Genomic DNA, 14,938 nt, shown 5'->3' with positions numbered 1-14,938 from the left:
ACAACATACTTGTCATAGGGAAGTCAATGGATTGAGTTCTGATCAGATCAAATCAGGGCCCATCTAGACCCCTCGGATAAGCATTAAATCAGACTCGGAATCGATCCAATATGAATCGGATTAAGCTCTTATCTGATCAAATTTATCAAATTGGATCAAATCTGATTTGTTATACAACACATATATAAACTTCATTTATAGTATAATTACACACTTTCTCACATTTTATCGGATCAAGATATGATTGATTTGGAATTAATCGAATATGCTATCGAATTGGATCCGTTTCAAAATCCCAATCTCCAATCCAGATCCAAACTTATCAGATTAGAATGAATTGCAATAAGGGGAGGGACAAGTGATGAGTCAAGTAGTTTTTCCTGTTTGATTTATTTGATTTTCAAATGTCATGAAACCTCAATAAATCGATGCTTCATTATCGAATCCAAAGGCTTTAAATCGTCAATTAGGATGACTTTCGATTTATAGGTCCAGATCAAGGTGGGTATATCAATGGGCCCAAAGAGTGTGCCAAGTGGCACCTTTTAGCCCTCTTTAGTTAGGCCTTTTCCCGGTTGAATTGGGCTTTGAAGACAGAGAGATTCGTGCACTTCATGAATTAAAGGGTAATTCCGTCATTTCACATTGCCCTATATAGATTAGCATTTCAAATTTACAATCGTAGCTTTTCGTGCTTTACTTCATTTTCCCGCTCATCTTTGATCATGGCAAGAGTTTTAATTTTCTTTCTTCTCCTCTCGACGTTTCTGCTTAGTAGGTAAGCAAAGTTGATCTCCGCCCCCATATTTTTCTTCGAAATTTAGGGTTTCTTCTTATTTCTTTCAATGCCATTTGATGTTAAAGCTCTTAATCGATCGAATGGCTGTCTAATTGTTTTTTTTTTTCTATGTGATTTCTTATGGATTATTTATGATCTTTAGTGAAACATTTAATTTGATCTCGATTTTTATTTTCTAAATTTCGATTCATTAGAGATTGTTCTGTAAATGTAATTCCTTGATGTTGTGCATGATTCGTAGATGAAAATATCACTGAAACTCAAAAATTCGATCGAAAACTTCTGATTTTCTCTGAATTTTTTTTTATCTCAATCTTGAGCTAGGTTCGTTCTGCACATCTGCACAATCTGAAGCTAACTGACATCAATTTCGTTAGTATTTGATGCTTAGGTCTATTTCGTAGATAGATTTCAGCTCCGCATGGTTCTTTACTGAAAATATCACTGAAACTCTACAATTCTATTGAGAACTTCCGATTTTCTCTTATAATTTTGATCTTGATATTGATCTAGGTTTTTTGTGTCCGTCTGCATGATCTGAAGTTAACTATCATTTATTTCTTGATTATTTGATGTTTAGGTCTATTTCATAGACAATTTTCTGCTATTTAATTAAAACTTGTTTCTATTTTCTTTTCCGCAACATGTAGGGATTGCATTCGAAGATCCTATATTTTTCTGATATTTAGATCTCTTGAGCTCATTATCTCCACATTCACTTAGTGTGTGTTTGGTAACACTTCTAAAATCTGAATGGAAGTGGTCCACCTTTAAAATTCAGACTTTAGAAGTTTTATTTCCATTTGTTTTGGTTCAAATTTCAAAATTTAGAATCAAAATTCAGAAGTTTTGAACCAGTGATGGAGGGATGCTGGATGAAACTTCTGAAATCTGATTTTTTTTATTTTTTATTCTTAAAATACCCTCCTCAAAATCCTAATTTCTATCATTTATCTTTTCTTTATACGAACCCTAAAACCATTAGTTTTAACTTTTTTACCTCTCCTTCCTCTACAACTGTGTTGTTAAGGTCTCTCCTCTTTCTCTCGTTTCGTGTTCGAAAATCCTATATTTTTATACGAACCCTAAAACCCTATATTTTTCAACTAGAAAATGAATGATTATTTATTGTTTGGGTATTACCTTGTTGGAATATAATTTTTCAAGTATGAATTCAAATTGAAAACAATACTTTTTGGGTGTTTGATTTATTAGAAATCGAAATTAAATGTGTGGATGGTTTCAGTATGCATGACATGTTATGTTTTTCGGTTAACAATTTATTAGAATTCCAAAAGGGTAATATTTTCAATGGCCATTCCATTATGTTTTAAAATTTTATTTGTAACCAGAAGCTTTTAAAAATGATAAACAAACAACTTTTCCAGAATAAGATTTCAGATTCCAGATTTCAGAAAACAGACTTCAGACTTCAGAAGTGTTACCAAACATACCCTTAGAAGTCTTTTTTATCTTCCCTGTTCTTTGATTAGTATCTGCAATTAGTATTTTTTTTCCATCAATTCTGATCATCTAGTCAAAACTTTAGATCTTTAATCCTTTTTTCTATTACAGGATAGTTTTTCTCAATTTAATGCTATGAATGTAAACTAATTGCAGCTTTATTTATTGCGTGCACTAAATCAGCTTATTCTACTTTAATGAAGAGCTTTACTTGACGTATAACTTTAGTTGGTTGATCTACCTGATCTCCATTGTATGTAAAGGAATCTTTTGGCCTCATTAAAACCTTTTTTTTCCCTTTCAATCTTTATTGAAAATTTGTATCTTAATTATTGGTATATGTAATTAAATGTAATTTTAGATGATCACTAGTGCTACTTACGCAAGATGACATAAAAGCGCCTACGCATTGGTGATAATTGTGGTGATGACATAGGGGCAATGGATTACTGCACGATAGTGTTTCTCGCTATTTAATTCTATAAAAGTAAACTAAATGCCGTTTTATATATTGTGTTCGCTAAATTAGCTTATTCTGTTTAGTGAAAATCTTTTCCTCAATGTCTAATTTTAGTTGATTGATTGATATACCTTGATCTCCATTGTATACAAATGGATCTCCTGGCCTCATTAAAACTTTTGTTTGCCTGCGATCTTCCATGAAAATTTGTGTCTCAATAGTTAGCATATTTAGTTAAATGTAATTTTAGATGATCATTGATACTGTTTACGCAAGTAACATAAAGCACCTATTCATTGTCTTTGTTGGACACATGGCCATTGCAAATAACAAAAGAGCCTGACATTGAAACATGTCCATCAAAATGGTCGAGTAGGTGCTTTTTCCCCCTACTTCCGTGAATACTACTAGCATTTCTCTTAGACTGTTCTAATAGTTTATAGAAATCCTGATTATTTTACCATAATTGTAACTAATAAGTGCATGTTATTATAAATAAAACTTTTTTTGCTATAGAGATTTCTGTGTCAATGTATGCTTTTATTCCCCTCACTATCTTGCAATTTTAATTTGCTTCAAGGAGTACAGATGTACAAGCTGTGCAAGTACTAAGAATGAAAAAACATTGGCGATGATAAAACCGGATGGTTTGTTTGGCAACTACACAGACAAGATAAAAAATGTTATTCATCAATCCGGTTTCAGTATCCTTAAGGAGATGATGGTTCAGCTTGACGAGGGCAATGTGACAGACTTTTATGCTGAGCATTCTGATAAGAGCTTCTTTCCTAACCTTGTCAAGTACATGACGAGGTATCTTGTGATCTGTCTTAATCATTTGTTGCTATATTTTCTTTCAGTTACATTTTTTTTTTGTTAAGTATGATTTTATTAAAAAACAAAAGAGAAACAGAACGATGAGATGGCCAACTTACAAAGAGAAGAACAAAAGAAGAAAAACCTTGAGACTACAAAGGCAATAAGTCAAAGGGAGAACCCTGCCCTTACAAAATTACAAAAGGCATAACTCATCCCACTTGAACACGAAGTTCTCAAAGAAAATCCCACCAAAAGAATTTCCCAAGTTATTTTTTCAGTTACATTCTCAAGTTATTTTTCATATTTGTAATGATGATAGTCCATTTTCTTAGAATTTCCCACGTTGAACACATGCATACATTCTTTTCCAACCAAATCTCAATTTGCTCGAATGATTAACTATTATTTTAATGTTTATTCAATTATCTAAATAATTTATTTCTATATGATAGAATTAAGATGAACATGTAGAGGTGTATTTTGTGATACACCTCGAGATCATGAGTTGAATCAAGATCTCACCATTAAACTCACAAAATAATCGGAAAGCATGGAAAAAGTAAAGAACAAGAAGATTTTTTATGTGGTTCGACAAATGTGCCTACATGCACGGACTCTGGGAGCCATTCCACTATATTCAATCTCTGTTACATGACCTTCTCTTCTGAGTCTTCCTCCTCATCCCGTCCCTCTCCCTTTTACAATGGCTTTTAGCTATTTAAATAGAAAAACCCTAAAACCTAGGAAAGAAATCTTAACACTGGTTAAATTACAATTCTCCCTTTTACCTTTTATCCAAATTAAGAATGATCTAAATGGGAAGAATCCTCTTAAATTAAGATTCTTCCTTAATTAGATAGAGTCCTCTTCAAATGATATCACATGCCCACCTCGAGATTCTCACTGATTAGTGTGAAATAAATGATTTGGATGGAGAAGATTTTATCCATCCACAGTAACCCCCTCTCAAAGGTGGAAATTGATGTACTAAGATCCGTCTTCGAGAACTCTGTAGCTTCTGCTTATCCTTCCTAAATGAGCACCATCCTTGATTTCCGAATTAGTATGCTTCCTTGAGCTTTCGAGCTTATCTTCTTCCCTATTTAGTGCAAATATGATTTTCCACTTGGTTGAACTCCCATAATAATTCGAGGTTTTAATAATAAAATTGATTGTCCTAAAAGTCGGGTATAGATCCCAAAATGATCCAAGACTTTCTGTCTAATAAATCGACCAATTTGAGGGTCAAGCTCAGTTCCTTGAGAGAAACCAAGTCTTTTTTTATGTGTTGACCGACCAACAAAGAGGTCGGATTTCCTTTTTGTGTACCAATCGACCAAGAGTAGGACTCAGTTCCCAAAATGAACCGAGTCTTAACCTACTTGAGCTTACTTCACCTCAAGTATAGGATTCGAAAAGAGGATTAGATGTTACTATTCAAGAAGATGGTACAACTGGGCTCCATGGTCCTTATTTGTAGTAGGAAACAAATAAGGTATGTATAGGAGGTTTGATTTGGTACATAGCCCATACATCACATTTGATGTATGGAAACCTTTGTTTTTGTTAACTTCATTGGGATTTGATGTTTGAGATACACATCAATTTTTTAGGGAGGGGGTTGGGGGGTTGTAACCATGTGAGGGTAAAAATGTCACACGAGCCACAATCTCTCAGATCTAAGTTTACTCATGTGCCCGTGCTGTGAGGAAGGAATTGTTGTGCAGGCGGTGCTTACTATTTTAATGTGTATGAAGTGTGTCGGAAGGAACTCTTCAAAAAAAAAGTGTGTAAGAAGGTTTCATGTGTGGAAGGCTTGAGAAGGTAGTGTGATTAAGAAGGAATTGGTGACCACACGTGTAATGGAAGGTGAGAGAAGGTAACGTGCAATGAAAAATTTCTCTTAAGAAGAATGATGCAACCAGGAATCCACCAGGTATTCATATTAAATTCCTATCTATTAAAAACCTTGTTGCTGTGTAAGTGTTCATAAAACATGAAAATCGAATTAAAACAGGAAAATGTTTTGAGGTGCATCAATGAATGTAAAGTTAGATGTGCATTGAAACCCCTATTGAAAAATCTGGGCAGAAGCATGAGAGGGTTAATTGAGGTTTGGATCTACTTCGATGCCAGATCTACACCTCATTTTATCATATTCCTTGAAATCCTCTTTTGGTAAAACCAAACAGTAACATCTAAAGGCTGATATGAATTTGGTAAAATTGAGTGTCTCCTACCACATCAATTTTGATGCATGTGGGTTGAATAAGGTGTGGCCTATGCATCAACCTCATGTTTTTGAACATGTATAAAATATAATAGCTAAAGAGTCAAAAATAAATTGGGACCCCATCTTGATAATGGAATTGTGATATAAGTTATAAAAAGTAAAGGCTTGGCATCAAATTTGATGTTCGTTGGGATCAATTTTGTTAATAGGTCTGATTTGTGGTTCGGTGACTCAATTGAATCATGCGGGTTCAATTTGACCCAATTTGTAATTTGGAGATTCGATCGAGTCGAATGAAATAAGTGGGGGCTCGATCCAGACTCAACTCGATAAGTAGAGTTACTTAATTATCGACTTAATCGAGTTGATTTAACTGAGTTAGGAACATAGAAAAGGAAAATTAAAAGTCTGCATCACATCAATTTTTTACGTATTGCTAGAAGTTAAATTAAAGGAGTTAATGAAATTAAATGTCCCACAACACATCAATTTTTTATGTGTATCATTGTAAAATGTTGTTGGAGGTTAAAGATTAGAAAAGTACAAATGGTAAATTTGAGTGTAAAGTCGGTACATCGTTAATGATGTGTGAGATCACTTTCTTTTAAAAAGTAAGCATAAATATGTAGTTAATGGTAAATGGATGTTGGGTTGAATTTGATGTTTGTCACGTGCATCAACTTTGATATACATTGAACACATATCCTATTTGTTAAAGGTAACAACTTAAAAGGGAAAAAAGAGTAACTTGGGGTGCGGGGCGTACACATCAATATTTGATGTATATTGAAACCAATATTCTTGTATAAGAAAACACAAGGTAAGAATGACAAGGGGAACCCCCAATTCCCAACAAGTCGTATTGAGCCAATTAGTTGCTCAGGGGCTGATCCAATTTTTTTCTGAAGTCAACTCGACATAAAAGCAATGCGGGGGCTAATGTTCGAGGGCTCAGTTTGGGCCCATAAAATTGATCCCATGTGATCCAATTTGCTTTGTTTGGATGGTCTGACAAAGGAAAACTTGGGGGCTGATTTCTATGTCCAACTCAGTCAAGTCTAGAGATTCTATTGAGTTTAACGGTTTAATTTATTTCTCAATTCCATTGTGGCATATATATATATATATTATATATATATATATATATATATATTTTGGTGTGTGTGTGTGTGTGGGGGGGGGGGGGTGCTTAATTTAAACCCGATCTATAAGGTAAGGTTATTAAAATTCTACTTGGGGGTTCAATCCAAGTATATTTTTGGGGACTTGATGGGTATATAATAGTGAATCCGACCTCATTGTTAGTCTAGAACACAAAAAGGAACCCCGACCTCGTTGTTGATAGGTCCGTGCACAAAGTGGAAATATGTTCCACCGGGTTAAATGGTGTACTTGGGGGCTCAATCTAAGCCCGGTTGTAAGGTAAAGTTATTAAATTCTATTCTTAGGTTCAGTTTAAGTCCAGTCTATCAGGAAAAAATGGCTAATTATTACTTGGGGTTTAATCTGAGTACAATTAAGGGGGGACTTGGACTCGACATCATGAGTTGAATCAAGATCTCACCATTAAACCCACAAAATAATCGGAAAATATGAAAAAGTAAAGAGCACGAGGATTTTTTTACATGGTTTGGCAAACGTGCCTACGGCCTCGGGGAGCCATTCCACTATATTCAATCTCCGTTACATGACCTCCTCCCATCTCTCTCCTTTTTACAATGATCTTCAGCCCTTTAAATAAAAGAAAAACCCTAATACCTAGGAAAGAAATCCTAATCCTAGTTAAATTATAATTTTTCATTTTAACCCTTATCCAAATAAAGAATTATCTAAAGGGGAAGAATCCTCTTAAATTGGGATTCTTCCCTAATTAGATAGAGTCCTCTTCAAATAATGTCATGTGCCCACCTCGAGATTCGCACTGATTGGTGTGAAATAAATAGTCTAAATGGGAAAGGATTTTATCCCTCAACAAAGTATTTTGGAAATTATACTCTTCAACATGTAAGTATACAGGTTACTCGATGTCAGTGTGTTCTACATTCTGTATTAGTGATGATTTTCGATGACAACACACATGTCCATGTCTATGCCACATAGTTTTGATTGATTGCACAAATAGGGAAAAAAAATGGGACTGAAACTTTAACATCTCAGACAGAGAAGGATAGGATTATCATTCTTTTTTCATTCTCATTGGTTACTCTATTTGTGATTACTCTTTAGAATATGGCCTCTCTGCAGTTAAGCAATTCTTAATATATGCTTTCTCGACATTCGTCTGCACTTCTTCATGCCTTTTGATAGCATTCTGTAATATTTTTTTCTTTGCCATTCTGTTACTCATTTTTGGATCATTCCGATGGTTGATTCAATACTAAAATAAACAACCAAGATACTAAGCTTTAGAAACTTGAGTTAAAATGATTTTTCTCAAAAACTAAAATTAGTTTGACAGAGGGCATATTAGATTTGATCAATTCGTCATCCATGAAGGTGCTTCTATGAATGAAATTGAAGTGAATTGAATAATGTGGAGCTTTGAATCTCTCTTTAAGTTATTTGCCAGCCTTCAAGCTACGTGGAATCTGTGCCTCCTATCACAATAGTCTTTAATATTTGCAGGGTTAGGATTGTTGCCTGTCAATTTTCCTCTCATTAGAGTTAACAAATCAATGTTGTGCATGTTGCCTGGACCCCCTCTATATTCTTGACTTATTTATTTTGATTTTGTTGTGTGTATATTTTCCTCCACTCTCGGGTGTGTCGTACCCCAGTTAAGGCCCCTGACCCTCTCATATTCATACTTCTCCTCCTCTCCAACAGATTGGTCTTTGGGAATAGTTGGTTGGTTAACATGGTATCAGAGCGCTAGGTTTGTATAGGTCACAGATTTGATTCTTTCCACTCTTATAGGTGAGGGGGAGTGTTGAGTGCATATTTTACTCCACTCTTAGGTGTGTTATGCCCCAGAAGCTCCTTGACCCTCTTATATTCATAGTTCTCTCCTTCTCCAACAGATAGGTCTTTTGGAGTTGGTTGGTTAACAGATTGAAATTGTGAAATGGAAAATCACATATTAGATTGATGTTGTAACTGACATCTATGAGTATGTCTATGCATTCCATAATGCATACGTGCATTGCACTTGTCACATATATCCACTTCACAGCTGCGTTGCATATTTGCAATTATGCTTGCATCTGTGGATTTGGCAATCTAAATACTTTTTTTCCTGCACCCTGCATTAATTTGCATCCTTGTTCGTAATGATTTGTGAATTTTATCAGTGGCCCGGTATTTGTTATGGTTTTGGAGAAGTTGAATGCAATTGCTGATTGGCGGGCTTTGATTGGACCTACTGATGCAAGGAAAGCTAAGATTACACACCCTGACAGGTGGTTCTTGTCGTTGTTCTAAGTTCTACTACTTTTATTATGCATTGTTACCTCAATCTAAATGTAATTCTATTCTTTGTTGATGCTAAGGTTCAGATAAATTGTTTTATAACTCTAAATTATGTGATATAAACATAAAAAAGATGATTCCAATCATGTGTGCAACAAAAATTTCATTAGGTTAAACCATTTCTATTGTCCTTGGAGATTTCATATCAAAATTTTGTATCTGGCCAAAGTTGGTAACATAATATATATGAAATCTTCAAACATTCAAAATGATTTTCACACTACAAAAGTAGAAACATATACAAACTTGTTCATTTACTTTTGAAATAATTCAACAGTTTGCATGATTTCTGAAGGTGATATATACAATAATTTTCTTTTTTAATGAAAATTCATAATGCCTCATCTACTGCCCATGTTGCTTATATGCAGGTTGGTTTAAACAATTCATCAATGCGCCTGATCTTGGAGTCTCCTAATCACCCCATATATTGAGCCTTATTGAATTATTCTGTCAATATATGTTTCCTTGCCCTTTATTAGCCAGTCTGTAGAAAAGAAGTTGATGTATCGGACTGGTTAGTTAGGATCATCTTATCTGGTTTTTTCTGGGAAATATCCTTGGTGGCACTACCCATTGGAACATACCAAATCCACCTGCCTATGCTCCATGTATTTGGCATATGAGTAATAGGCTTAAAAATCATATGCTGTCTCTAATTAATAAATACTACTTTCGATTTAGAATTCAATGCTTTGTGGGCATTGTGGTTAGGGCGGTCAATGGTTCGGGTTCTGATTGGATTGATACCAAATTAGTACTGATCCTTTTGGGAATTTATTAGATCCGGACCTATCATTTTCAGGTCTGGAACTGATCTGACATGACATGTTTTCTTCTGGATCCAATCCGAAAAATCAATATTTACGAATTGGTCCTAATCCAATCTGATTTGATTTTTAATAAAAGAATATATAAAATATAGCATACACCATATATCTAAATAAAATATAAATATACATCATTTATATATTTAAAGCTGAGTATTGGATTGGGTCTCTATCGGTTAGGAAGATGGTTGATCCAAAACCAATCTGATAAGTTATCAGTATGGAACATATTGGATTTTGGGTCTTATCTGATCCATTGATAGCCCTTGTCGTGGTTTCTCGGTCTAATGTCACAGATCCTTCAGAGGTCATGTTCCTTGTTTTTCTTGTGATGGTTTCTGTTGTTCATTCCCAGTATTAGAGCCATGTGCGGCATGGATTCAGAAATGAATTGCGTTCATGGTTCAGATTCTCCTCAGTCTGCTGCAAGAGAGATTTCGTTCTTCTTTGGGAAGATGTTCTCAACAGGTCAGATCTTATTCTTTATTTCAATACTAAGTTGTATTGATAAGGATACTGATGTCAGGTTCCCATCATGTTTAAATTGTCAGTTCATTGGACCGTAAAAAATAGGATTTTTGACTTGGAAGTATACTTTAAACTGGGGGGATGCCGGTGCAATGCATGTGCTGCTCAAGTATTGGAATTGTTTTTTTTTTTAATTTTTAATTTTTAATGTGTCAAATAGAGTTTTCCTAGACAATAGAATTTCTTCAGATAAATATAGTAAAAGAAATTATTTGAAAAGGCTAATGGGTGGGTAAAATGACTATTATTATTGTGTACATCATTGCTAGTCATAAACTCAAGTCTTTAAGGGCATTATACAAAATTAATTGAAATAAATATTGTATGTTTAATAAAATAATTGTTAAATTAAATAAAAATATTTAATAATGCATATTGTTGTAAAGAAGTTGTAGTTAAGGGCGAAAGGTGCACTTAAGGCGCAAAGGCTTCCTAGTGCCTAAGTAGAGTAAGGCACAATAAAATTATAAAAATTAAAAAATTAAAAAATTAAATAGTGAAAGGTTCTAGATATTTTACAATTATAACATGTATAAATGTGAGTTTTTACAAACAAGTTAAAGCATTCAACTCTTCAAGAGGAAGAACAGTCAATAGTAAAGGAAGAAGTAGAGAGGAATAAGGAAAAAGAAGTAAAAGTAGGCCAACAACATGTTTTTTTTTTTTGATAAGTAAAGGGTTAGTGATTAGCAAATGAAGTAGGGTTCAACAACATGTGTTGTTGTTGCTAAGGCAAACCACAACTATGCTTGTCAATGGGTGGGTTCTAGTTAGGCTTGGTTGAGCACTAACCAAACCCTAAAAAGGCAGACTCAACCTTAGACTAGCCCAATACTCTTACCGGGCCTAAGTCAACTAAATCCTAACGGGTTTGGGCTGAGTAAAAATCACCAAATGTAAAATTTAATATTTTTAATGGTAAAAAATTGAACTTTCCAAATAAATTTTATTTGTATGTAAAAAATATACAATCAAATCTGTAATTCTTGTCTGAATTAAAAAATTTAATTCATTTTTAGTGAGGCACACGCCTAGTGCACCTTGCGCCTCGACTGAGGCATTGTCAAGGCGCACTCCTTGGTGCACCTCACTTAAACTGTCTCACCTCACATGTATTAAGGCGCCTTCGTTCCGCCCCGCCTTGAGGTGCACTAAGGCGCTTGCCTTGACTACAATGTGTAAAGATCTTGGCAAGAGCTTTCAAAAAATGATTTTTTTTTTTCTTTTATCACAAACCAACTTATTGAAAGCTGTGGTATTTTGAAAAACTCAATTATATATATTAAAAAAAAAACTGCTTTTTAAGGGGGCAGAGATACATGGGTGGCAGTTTTAGGAATTTGGGCAACGTAAGGATGCCTTGTATTTTTTTTTTTTCTTTTTTGATAGGTTAAGAATGCTGTGTTGTCTCTTTTATACAACAGTTCAAAGGATATTTCAAAATTCCCTCAATTGAATTACATAACTGGCCTTAAATAATTGTATTATATAAGGTGATAGTATATTATGTTCTGTTTTTTTTTTTTTTTTGTGGGGAGGGAAGTAGCCAAATTGTTGATATATTGTAGAGATAATGTCAAACAAACAGTTGGTTTATACAATAGTAAGGATAACAATGAATAATGTGACAGGATATCTTATTATTTCTATATTATACCTTTAGACAGTATAGTATGTACATATTATGTTGTATTTTCTATCTAGAAAGTTGGAACTAGAAAAATAGATCTCATAAACTTATGGTAAACATTTTAGCTAAACAAGCAAAAACAGAAATCTTGAGGTGTCACACTAGAAATTGGTGTTATGAGTCCAACATAGATTAGGTACTCCATGCAAGATAAGATATTTAATATTCCCTACTGGTTTTTACCCAAATATGAAGATTAGATGCTATATTGACGATAAGACAAACATTACCCATTAAGATTCTAGTTGCATACTTATCTTCTCAATGATCGAAACACCCGATTCATGTAATCTTTGGCACATATATTTAAGTAGAAGCTTTTGGTTATATATAAAGAACTTTTTTCTGTATGGTTTTTAAATAATCTTTTGTGGGTCTAGTACTTGTGTATGCACATTTGTACTACTTTCTATCATTTATTCTAATTTATTGAGTGGGTTCCATGCATCTATCTACACCTCATCCCTCCTTCACCCAATGCACCACAATTTTCCATAAGTATGGTAATTTGTTGTCTGGATACTCTGACTTGAGATAAGATACACAACTTAGCTTACTTGAAACATTTTTTCAATAGTAGTAGGTGTTCTCAACATTTTTTTTTTTTTCTTTTTTGTCTTCAACTTATGTTCCTTTTCCTTGTTTTATGTAATTTATAGGTTCTATCTGCTTCTTTGATGATGTACTTGTATTTTTCACTGCAGAAGAACGTGAATCAAAACATGATGAGCTGTAAAAGGTAAACAACAGGATTACCTTGTACAAACTTGTCTTCTCTTTAAAGTTTCTAATTATCCAGCCTTCTTGCCACAAATGGACACATTAGAGTCATCTTTTTTCTAGAAATTGATCCGAATGAACTTTTTTTCTGTGTTGTTGTTGTTTTCTTTTTGTTTTTTAGTCTTGTTCATGTGTCAATTTCTTGTCTCCTTTTTCATTTTCTGTGTGTCCTCAAGGCTGATTAGTAGTCTACCCGACTTTGGTCACATAATTGAGCCCTGATGTTCTTAGGTTCTGGTCCTAATTAGTCATATATTCATATTATATTTAGCAATACATAGCATACTTGTTGGCGTTTGAGACTTGTCACTCTATGGTCCCATCGAAGATACTTCCAATGCAAAATGTTGTCCGAGCGGTATTTCTCTATAAACTGTTCACCATGCTTTTCCACGACCGTAAGAAAGATTATGATATATGGGTTGTCATTATGCACTTTGGTCGATATCGTAGGACATATTCTGGTGTGTGTGCGTCTGTGAAAAGGAAAAAAGCTTTGAAGCGGCCAATCCTCTTCAAAATTTTGAAGGAACCCTCCTTGCATCATAACACGTGTTTTAAGGGAGGTATCCCAAATATTTATAAAAAAGTAAGGGCTTGAAATAAAATCCAAGAAGTTATGTGTCATGATGCAAGGGGGGTTTCTTCAAAGTTGGACTCGTGTGAAAATGCTCCCATTCATGTCAAACTTGTTTGAAATAATAATTTGCAAATTTATAATACTATTAAATATTTTTATCCTTTAAAATTCTTTTAATAAGTAATAAAATACGTATTTGTAAGAGCCCACAATTTTGTGGGGGGTCCTAGTGCTATGTAATAAATTTTTTAATGTGAATAAATTAATATATTCACTGAAGGTTTTAGTTTATTAATAAAAGACAATATTCAATACTAGGAAAATAAAAATAAAATAAAAGATAAGACGTGATTCAAGGATATGAAAATGTTGAAAGCTCATTGTGTGTTCTTTTATTCGTGATGAAAAAGTTAAGCTTTTCTAATATTATGCATAATTTCTGATTTTATTATCATACTTGAATTAAGAGAAGATATGGATTGAAGCAAAATTAAATGGAGGGAAAAAGGCCCTAAATTTATGGGTAAGGCTTTGTTGTCTCCATTGTTATACCACACATTTCACTTCATAATGAGAGGGACCCCAAAAAAAAAAAAAAAAAAAAAGACGAAAGTTTCATGAAGACATAATTTTATACTTTTATTTCATTAAATTAAGAGGTGGCATGGATGTAAAAATGATTATTTTAATTAAGAGGGTTTTAAATTTAATTAGGATATTTTAAAAACACCTCCCTGTAAAATTGGTGATATTAGATTTACCCCCTTATTAAATACATGATTAGGTTTACTCCCCTGGATCCTAAGTGAACAATGATTTTTCTTGATGATTTAACATTGAAATTTTGATTTATTAAATTTAGGTATTTAAAGAGCATTTTCATCAAGAAAATGCAAAGTTGACTTATGGTCAAAAAGGTAAATCTAATCTAATATTTTAAAAGGGGGATAAACCTAATATCATGAATTTTATAATGTTTTCAACGAAAGGTTATGATCCCTTGGCGTCATGCCATACGTGTCTAAATGCTAAACACCAGTTTATAAAGTTACTTTAAGAAGTTAAAAAATTGAAGCAAGTCAAATTACTAAAAATAGTAATCACAACTTCCTGTGCTTAGTTTATTTAAGGTAAGGTGGAAAATATCCACTTTAGTGCTTAGTATCTTGGAACCCTAAATTCGGATGAGTAGTAGAAGGAACTAGATCTAATTATTATTGAAATTAGGTCACATGGTTGGTGTTCTTTTAGTATATTTTTATACATCTTGGATGAAGTGTTCCCATT

General features: G+C 33.6%; 1 protein-coding gene across 3 annotated transcripts; it reads left to right on the top strand.

Annotated features, from left to right (window-relative positions):
- The first annotated feature begins 620 nt into the window (after positions 1–620).
- LOC147410334 (Nucleoside diphosphate kinase family protein) lies at positions 621–14,263 on the top strand. Of its 3 annotated transcripts, none has more exons than XM_086433976.1 (5): positions 621–778; positions 3,312–3,536; positions 9,066–9,176; positions 10,429–10,541; positions 12,996–14,263. In XM_086433976.1, exons 1-5 carry the CDS (start codon positions 726–728, stop codon positions 13,025–13,027), a joined length of 534 nt encoding a protein of 177 aa, XP_086290102.1. In that variant the 5' UTR covers positions 621–725; the 3' UTR covers positions 13,028–14,263. The 3 variants fall into 3 exon arrangements, with proteins under 3 accessions (XP_086290102.1, XP_086290110.1, XP_086290119.1); XM_086433984.1 differs by having other exon boundaries at positions 622–778; positions 9,066–9,173; XM_086433993.1 differs by having other exon boundaries at positions 679–778; positions 3,304–3,536.
- The last annotated feature ends 675 nt before the right edge of the window (positions 14,264–14,938 follow it).

The sequence above is a fragment of the Akebia trifoliata genome, chromosome 1 (genome assembly GCF_017979445.1).
Source record: "Akebia trifoliata isolate Shusen 1 chromosome 1, ASM1797944v1, whole genome shotgun sequence".
In the NCBI taxonomy this organism is placed as follows: Eukaryota; Viridiplantae; Streptophyta; class Magnoliopsida; order Ranunculales; family Lardizabalaceae; genus Akebia; species Akebia trifoliata.
This window is presented reverse-complemented; position numbering and strand designations above follow the sequence as displayed.

Coding starts and splice junctions, on each gene's coding strand:
- LOC147410334 (XM_086433976.1), top strand. CDS start 726: ATGGCAAGAGTTTTAATTTTCTTTCTTCTCCTCTCGACGTTTCTGCTT. Junction 3,537..9,065: donor CTTGTCAAGTACATGACGAG/GTATCTTGTGAT, acceptor GAATTTTATCAG/TGGCCCGGTATTTGTTATGG. Junction 9,177..10,428: donor ATTACACACCCTGACAGGTG/GTTCTTGTCGTT, acceptor GTTCATTCCCAG/TATTAGAGCCATGTGCGGCA.